General features: G+C 41.2%; 1 protein-coding gene across 1 annotated transcript; it reads left to right on the forward strand.

The window, feature by feature from the left end:
- The first annotated feature begins 612 nt into the window (after positions 1–612).
- RBBP9 (RB binding protein 9, serine hydrolase) lies at positions 613–8,980 on the forward strand. Its single transcript, XM_060611396.3, has 5 exons — positions 613–797; positions 2,009–2,051; positions 3,329–3,434; positions 6,738–6,823; positions 7,219–8,980. Exons 1-5 carry the CDS (start codon positions 699–701, stop codon positions 7,443–7,445), a joined length of 561 nt encoding a protein of 186 aa, XP_060467379.1. The 5' UTR covers positions 613–698; the 3' UTR covers positions 7,446–8,980.
- The last annotated feature ends 152 nt before the right edge of the window (positions 8,981–9,132 follow it).

Raw genomic sequence — 9,132 nt, forward strand, 5'->3', positions numbered from 1 at the left:
TGGAGGTCCAAATAACATTAAGCTAAGATTGCCTTTTGCTCTTAGCAAATTGTCATCATCAAGGGAGCTGAGCTTCCAGAGGAATATCACTTTGCCTGTCTCAAGGACTTGTCATTGGGCTGTAAGTTGTAAAGAAATATTAATTTTTTCTTCTGCCTTTGTTCCTCACATCAATTGTGAATGGTATCCATGTGCCATCACCAATGGTGATAGCTTTTAAAAGGACAACATTGAAAGCAATGAAAAATAACAACCAGGACTGACAGTGACAACTGTACTAGCAACAAATGTTTCAAAATCAGAAGGAAAAGTAATAAGAATTCCACGAGTCCTCAACTCATAAAAAGGTTATATCTGTATATTTGGAACTAAAACCACACTTTCCAATAGAAATATATCATAATTCTAGTAAAGGGAGAGTATATTCTGGGCGTGTGACAGCCTGTCCTAAATAAGGCGAGGAGGGGACCAGAACGCTAGCAAGAGGCAAGTGAAAGGCGATTTAGATTTGCTAGAAACTCGGAAGTTTGCTTTGGCCACCTTCTTCAGTAAGGGCGGCCAGAGTCCAAGAGCCGGCCCACCGGCGCCCCCAGAACTACAATTCCCAGAATGCCACAGTGCAGGCTCCCAGCGGATGCAGTCTCGGGCTCCCGGCCCTGCAAGCCCTGCTGCTGGTCGACATCGGCCCCTCTGCGCTCATGGCTTCCCCGAACAAGGCAGTTATTGTTCCTGGGAATGGAGGTGGGGATGTGGCCACCCACGGCTGGTACGGCTGGGTGAAGAAGGGGCTGGAGCAGGTAAGAGACAAGCCTGACCGCGCTGGGAGCCTTGAGGGGACGGAGGGGACAGTGGACTGAAGTTTGAACGTGTGTTCACCTCGTCCCCAGCCCCCCCACCCCTTCAGCGAAGCCCTGTGTTCTCACTGCTCTCCCCGCTGCCCTGTCTCAAACTCTAGAACTAGTGGTCAGAATTTTGGTGGATAAAACTGCCCGGAAGACTTCTCTGAAGATTCAGTGGTTAGAGTACAAGGCACCACCTCTTAGAGCACCCCCCTGTCTCTCTGCATCTGTTGCTGGTTCAGATTTGGGGCTTACGAGATAAGTGTATCTCTGTCTTCTCTGATTCCTGCCTCAGATTAAAAAAAAAAAAATCAGTATGTAATATTTAATATAGGAAAAAGATGAATGTAACATACATGGAAATTGTGAAGTATAATGTAATGAATACCTGAGACTCCATAACCAAACTAAACTCTGCAACATTAACAATACCTTGGAAGCCACATGTATACCCCCCCCCAATCCCATTTCCCTGAAATTTTTTTCATTTGCTCCTCTTTTAAAAATGAACATACTTTTGCAGCTATGTGGGTATACTTTGAACAATATCTTATTTAATTTGGTTTCTTTGTGAGCTTTACACAAATGGCGTTGTGTCCCACTGTAATTGTCTTGTGTATCTTGATTTTTTTTTTAACCTCTTCCATAACCAGTCAATAGGACTGCTTCCTGGGTTGCCATCCTTTAGAGCTCTAGAGTATGTGTCTAGAAGAAAATTTCAGGTTGTGGTTGAAAACCAAGGCCAGAGCTACAGGTCAAAAAGAGCAGGACTGAAGCTGTCCAAAAGGGTGGGATCTCCAACTTTCTGTACCACATTTTGTACCATGTTTTACCTACTTCCTGGTGCACAGTCTTTTTGACTCCAGTTTGTCTAGAATGCATTCATTCATGATGCCTCTGTAGATACATGCCTACAGTGATAAACAGAGATGTACAAATGCAAATATGTACAGAGCTGGCTAGGTAAGAACTACAGACAGAAGGCAGTTTATCAGGAGGGATTGTCTGTTCACATGGAATCCAATGGCACTTAACCTGCTTCATTTCATAATGTAAGCAAAGACTTATTGAATTGATAGAGATCATATCAGGTGTCTCATTTCTTATTAGCAAAGTATTAGTTGTAATTAAGCTCTTTATTATAGCTTTTTTTTCCCCTCATGTCATAGATACCTGGTTTCCAGTGTTTGGCTAAAAACATGCCTGACCCAAGTAAGTTTTAAACATGTTTTTAAATAGCCTCATCGTGTTGGGTTTTGATCTTGCCATTTTCCTGGTATAGAACAGGAATATCATAGTAGAGAAGCCAAAGGGAATATATACCTAAGAATGAATGAAGGCAAGTAGTTTGGGGAAAAGGGTGTAAACCAAAAAGCATCATAGAAAATTCTAGTAAGGATCGAGAAAAGCACCCAGGCTTGGTAAAATTTAATTTTCCACTTTTTAAGCAACTCAGTTTTCCCTTCTATAAGTCAACAGATTCAACAGATATTTTCAGGCAAAATGTATGAGTGTTTCATGTGAGACAGAGATATGATAAAACTTCACAGCACCTATATGAGATCCAAATATATCAAAATGTAACACTGCCACTTTTGTTCTGACTATGCCCATGACTTGTGTCAGGAATTTCCTCTTAGGAAAGAAAGCATATTTATACATGTGAATTTGAGAATGTTGTCTAGAGTTATTTCTTTTTTTAAAAATTTTTAAATTTATTTTTGAGAGAAAGAGAGGCAGAGTATGAGCAGAGGAGGGGCAGAGAGAGAGAGGGAGACACAGAATCCAAAGAAGCCTCCAGGCTCTGAGCTGTCAGCACAGATCCCAATGCGGGGCTCAAACTCATGAACCATGAGATCATGACCTGAGCTGAAGTCGGATGCTTAACCGACTGAGCCACCCAGGTGCCCCTAGAGTTATCTCTTAAGTTTACATTAAAGCTACAGAATTATATTTTTATTATTTCCTCAGTATTTTCTTATAAGAACATGGTAAAATTAAAAAAAAAAATAAAAGATATATATATATATATATATATATATATATATATATATATATATATATATAGCAAAGCTATGGACTTGAATTTCTCAAACAGCAACATATAAATCTTTGGCTCTATTGAAACAGCCCCGGGGCGCCTGGGTGGCTCAGTCGGTTAAGTGTCCGACTTCAGCTCAGGTCACGATCTCGCGGTCCATGAGTTCGAGCCCCGCATCAGGCTCTGGGCTGATGGCTCAGAGCCTGGAGCCTGCTTCGGATTCTGTGTCTCCCTCTCTCTCTGCCCCTCCCCCGTTCATGCTCTGTCTCTCTCTGTCTCAAAAATAAATGTTAAAAAAAAAAAAAAAAAAGAAACAGCCCCGTCTCCCATATGGTCCTGAAGTTCTTAAGTTGAGAAATGCTAAGTAGTCCTCTGTCAGAAAGGTGGGGTGGTATTAGACTAAGACTGTCCCTATCAAATGACACTCTTTCTTTACCCTGAACCTTAGTTACAGCTCGAGAGAGCATCTGGCTGCCCTTCATGGAGACGGAGCTGCACTGTGATGAGAAGACCATCATCATAGGCCACAGTTCTGGGGCCATTGCAGCCATGAGGTGCGATCCTTGTTCAATAGTCACCCTGTGTGGGCTCCAGCTGGCTTACAGACCTCACTGCAGTTCCTTGAACTTGCCAACTCTGTACCTACCTTAGGCCTGTGCTGGCCCCTGTTCTACCTGGTATACTGTTTCTAGGTACTTGCATGGCTTTCTTTTCTTTAAGTCTCTACTTAATGTCTCTTTTCACTGAGGCCTAGTCTAATCACTCCAAATGAAACAATGGCTCCTATCCCCTTTATATCTTGGTATCCCTCTTTTAATCTATTACACTTTTCAACATCTGATGTCTTGTTTATTTCTTGCCTGTCTCTGGCCAATAAAAATGTAAGCAACATGAGGGTGGGGCTTTGTTCACTCTGACACTGGGACCTTAGTGCCTAGAAGAGTGTCTGCCATATGGTAGGTGCTAAATAAATATTTGTTGGAGGGCAGAGGCTATTACACCACTCTGTACACCCCCCCCCCCCCCCATCCTTAGGATTCATGACACTTCCTGATGCTGTTGGTTATAACATCATGTCTCTCCCTTTAGGCTTATGAGGCCTAGAGGATAGGACTTAGCTGGCTGAATAAGCATATTAGGGTTGGGTTTCTTGCACATTTGCTAGGCTGGATGAGGAAGGAATATAGTTTTTGTGTAACCTCTTGTCCCAAGCAGTCACTCAGGCTGGCATATAAATTGCATGTCAGGGAACCCTGCCAAATTCCATAGCCTTTCTGCCATTTGAAGCTATGAGATAATGCTTTCCAGTGTGGAGCTTAGTGTTCATAAGCTGCCAAAGGTTGTCTGGAAAATGAAGAAATCCCTTTATGCTGAAATCTGTACCAACTCAAGGCCAACTGAATTTTTCTCAGGCTATTGGCTAATAAAGATGTGCCTTCCTTTTAAAAAATTTTTTAAATATTTATTTATTTTGGGGAGACAGAGAGACAGTGCAAGCAGGGGAGGGGCAGAGAGAGAGGAAGACACAGAATCCAAAGCAGGCTCCAGGCTCCAGGCTGTCAGCACAGAGCCCGACGCGGGGTTCAAAAACCAATGAAGCATGGGATCATGACCTGGGCCGAAGTTGGATGTTCAACTGACTGAGCCATCCAGGCGCCCCAGATGTGCCTTCTTTTAAAGATCCCTGTAACTGGGGTGCCTTGGGTGGCTCAGTCGGTTGGATGTCTGACTCTTTATTTTGGCTCAGGTCATGATCTCATGGTTCATGGGTTCGAACCCCACATTGGGCTTTGTGCTGGCAGGGCAGTGCCTGCTTGGTATCCTCTTTCTCTGCCCCACCCCTACTCATGCTCTTTCTCTCTCTCTCAAAATAAATAAACTTAAAAAAAAAGAAAAAGATCCCTGGAGCACCTGGGTGGCTCAGTCGGTTAAGCGTCGGACTTTGGCTCAGGTCATAATCTCACGGTTTGTGGGTTCAGGCCCTGCTTGTCAGGTTCTGTGCTGACAGCTCAGACCCTAAAGTCTGCTTCAGATTCTGTGTCTCCCTCTTTCTCTGCCCTTCCCCTGCTTACGTTCTGTCTCTCTCTTAAAAATAAAATAAAAAATAATAAACTCGCTGCAGGATTGTCTGCAACCTAAAAATTAACATCTAAAGTTAAGGTAGGCAAGAGAAAATACATGCCAGTATGTGGTATAAGATGGTAGGGGAAAAGGATATTGGTAGAGCCACAGAGGACCACCCTGCGGATTACTTACTAATCACAAAGTGGACAATTATGTCTTTACAATGGATATCTGATATCACCTTAAGTAATCAAACTTAATCTCACCAATAAAGGGACACTGGCATTGTGTGTCTTTGATGTGATGGAGTGGGAAGGACACATTGCCTATGTAGTATTCTTGCCAAAAATGTTCAACCTCTGTCTAATCACGAGGAAACAGAAAAATTCAATTTAGGGGTGATATACAAGACAATTAATTGGCTTATTAAACTCTTAGAATATGTCAATGTCATTTAAAACAAAAAATTTAAAAGGGACTAAAGAGTCATGAAAAACAAATGCAATGTGTGATCTTTGACTGGATCTAGGATTGAAAAGCAGTTTTGGGGTGCTTGGTGGCTCAGTTGTTTAAGTGTCTGGATCTTGATTTCGGCTCAGGTCGTGATCTCATAGTTTGTGAGTTCAAGCGCCATTATCAGGATCTGTGTATTACTGTCTCGGTGTTAAATGTACTGGGTGTAATAATGGCACTGTGGATATGTAAGAGAATACCTTGTTCTTAGGGGACACAGTTGATGTATTTAGGTGTGAAGTGTGGTAAAATTAATGAATCAAGTGCTTGTTGTTCTAACTGTCCTGTAGGTTTGAAATTTTTCAAAACAAATTGTTGGGCAAAAAGTTTAGACTGCAAAACAAAATACCAACCCTAAATTTTTCCTGGCACAAAGGCCCCTTGAAGCTATTACTATTCCACATCTTTCCCTAGCCTAATCTTTGCCAAGTGTCTGCTTGTGGGCACTCTACTAGGCACCAGGGTCATAGAAATCAAGAAGGCTCACACCTGCCCTTAAGGAGCTGAAGGTTTGTTGGGGAAGACATATAATACAACGCAAAGAGTAATACAATACAATGTGGAATGTGCAGCAAAAGAGGTATATTTCCACTATGGTATAGTATTTCTTAAAATATGGTTCACAGATCACTTGTATTAGTCATCCGGGTTGGGGGGAGGTGTCATGCCTTAAAATGCAGATCCCTGGGCCTCATACCAACTTTGAATCAGATGCTCCGGGACTGAATCTACATGTTAACCAAGCAAGCAATGCTGATGCATACTGAAGGTAGGTTAATAGGCACATCAAAGAGAATGATTACACTTAAAAAAAAAAAAAAATGATTTTTTTGGGAGAGTGCAATCAGGGGAGGGGCAGAAAGAGGGGGACAGGATCTGAAGCAGGCTCTGCTGTGACAGGCTGATAGCAGCAAGCTTGATGTGGGGCTCAAACTCATGAACCGCGAGATCATGACCTGAGCCGAAGTTGGACACTTAACCGACTGAGCCACCCAGTTGCCCCCACTTTTTGTTTTTTTTTGAAAGGATTACCAAAGAGGTTTGGACTACCTTGAAAAATAAGTAGAAACTCATCAAGTAGCCAAGGGTAATTTATTAACCACTGGGCTTGGAGTTCTGTAGTTTCCTTACTTTTTTTAAATTAACCTCAACAGCACCTGTTTTCTGTAAGCTAGATCAAATGAGTTTTCATGTGTTTTTTTGTTTTTGTTTTTGTTTTTTACTTTTCGGCAATCAGATTTAACATTAAGTATTAGTTGACATCATTTCTCTTTCTCCAGGTATGCAGAAACACACCAAGTATATGCTATTGTGTTAGTGTCTGCATATACCTCTGACTTGGGGGATGAAAACGAGCGTGCCAGTGGTAAGTTTGAAACCGATTCAGAAAAGCCCTTCCTCTAATCACAGGGCTACCTGTTCAGGTTAAACAGTACTGGCTTTTGAATAGGCTAAAAAAACCCTCTCGTAACAGATGAGAAACATTTGCTGCCCTTCTTTTTTACAAATTAGACCCTTTGAGAGGTGATAGACCATTTTCTAATGCATTGAACCCTAGAGGCCTGATTTTATCTGAGCCACATACGCCCCTTCACAAGTAGCTATGGTATTAAGCCCTATAGATTTGAAAACTAATGGACTTGTAACTCACAGGCTCGGATTCTGTGTGTCTGCTATGGTCTTCACTAGATATTTTACCATGGCTAGAATGGGAATTATCCATGGGCGGTAATAGGCTCTATGTATATTTTTTTCCCATAGGATACTTCAACCGTCCCTGGCAGTGGGAGAAGATCAAAGCCAACTGCCCTTACATTGTGCAGTTTGGCTCCACTGATGATCCTTTCCTTCCCTGGAAGGAACAACAAGAAGTGGCTGATAGGTTGGAAGCCAAATTGTACAGATTCACTGACCGTGGCCACTTTCAGAATATGGAGTTTCATGAACTGATTAGCGTGGTAAAGTCTATGCTGAAAGTACCAGCATAGGTAGGATTACTTCTGCTGTTTTACATTCCAATATAGGGGTAGAGCAATGATCAGGTTATTAATAGATAAAAATTATCTATTATGAGATGATTAGTAGACACATAAAACAGAACAAAGTTCCGGAAAAATAACCCAGAAGTTCAATATTCAAACTAAGTTACAAACAGCGTTTCCATTTTCCATTGGATTTCTATCTCACAAACTGCCATGAACTAAAGCAGTATTTTTCTCATTTGATCAGGGACATAAGGACAGTTTAACCACCTTTATCTGTCCAAAGTGAGTAAGATAGAAGTGGAATCCAGCTTTCCTGATTCCCAGTTCACATTAAAACTAGTTTGTGTATGTTGTAGGAGTTGTACTCCTCTTTGAAATGAACCTTTTTCTAGTTGGCAGGGTGGGGTGGGGTGAGGAAAATGACTAAAGGTCCAGAGTGTTGGCTTAGAGCTCAAAACACTAGCTGTTCTGAGCTGGCCCAAGACATTAAACCCAGACTGGGGCCTTCCATCTTTGACCCCTGCCCCAGTCCTTCAAACATGTTGAGGGAGAGGGATACATATGGATCTAAGAGTTAGGTCTGCCAGGTCGGGCAGGGAACAGAAGCCCAGCCTGTAAAAATATGTCAGCATAGCCAACCAGATGTGTGCTAGACCAGCGTGGTGGGAATTTGGGCAGCATGGAGAACTCGTGCCCTTTCTAAATTGTTGCCATCTGGGAAGGTAGCAGGGTGTTGCCAATTTTCTGATTTTTTGAGGGAAAAACTTCATGCAGTGGTTTTCATATCTAGGGACTATATGTTTATATACACAGTTTATATGTATATGAATTATGCCCAATATATGTACATATGGATTACGTAAGTCGACAACGACAGCGTAAATAAAAAATGTACAAACACTGCAAGACACACAAAGTCCAAGCCGCCCATTTGTGACCTCTGCCATTAGGAATTAACTTAGCCAGGTGCTTTAAATGATTCTCTCTAAGCCTGAGAAATGAATTTAATGTCGAAGGATGAAATCATGGGAACAATTTAGATTTTGTTACAAAATTCTAAATAATCTTTCCATACTTCAAATTTTGTTCTGTAAAGAGTTCTACCTTTTAAATTCTATGTTCCTTTAGCTCACTTTCAAGCATCATTCCACTTTTCTTCTGATCATACTCCTTCAAAAAAATTGTTTTTTCTTTCCAATATTTTTTGGCTGTTACAATCCCTAAGTATTGACTCAAAACAATTTCCAGTGACTTTGTACATGTTACAGAACCTTATGTTTGCTGCAAAAATATGAATTTCCTCACTATTTATGTCTACAGGAGATTCAAAGCCACCATTTTAACCTGAAAAGTCTTGGCTTCTAAATGTGTTCAAAGAAAATATGGAAAGACTCTAAACTTTAATAACAGTTATCTTTGGGGAATGGGCATTTTAGGTACAGTGTGAAGGAAGTCTCCTTTTTGTTTTGTACACCTGGGGATTGAGTTTGTTAGAGTGAACATGTATTTTATAATTAAAATGACTATGTTTAAAACAACTCATTTGACATGTTAGTGAGAAGCAAATTAGATAAACCAATTGAGTAGTAATTTTCTTAAAGATGTTTGATTTGACCAAGTCTATAACCAAAGTTTGATTCTATTTGAATTGTTTGGAATTAGTAATCGTTCTACTTACTCTTGGCATTGT

Source organism: Panthera onca, chromosome A3 (genome assembly GCF_046562875.1).
Source record: "Panthera onca isolate mPanOnc1 chromosome A3, mPanOnc1 haplotype 2, whole genome shotgun sequence".
NCBI lineage: Eukaryota > Metazoa > Chordata > Mammalia > Carnivora > Felidae > Panthera > Panthera onca.

What these genes read in the sequence shown, in the direction of transcription:
- RBBP9 (XM_060611396.3), top strand. Translation starts at nt 699, where the DNA reads ATGGCTTCCCCGAACAAGGCAGTTATTGTTCCTGGGAATGGAGGTGGG. An exon ending in TAAAAACATGCCTGACCCAA is followed by an intron (nt 2,052 to 3,328) that starts GTAAGTTTTAAA and finishes CCTGAACCTTAG; the next exon opens with TTACAGCTCGAGAGAGCATC. An exon ending in TGAAAACGAGCGTGCCAGTG is followed by an intron (nt 6,824 to 7,218) that starts GTAAGTTTGAAA and finishes TTTTTCCCATAG; the next exon opens with GATACTTCAACCGTCCCTGG.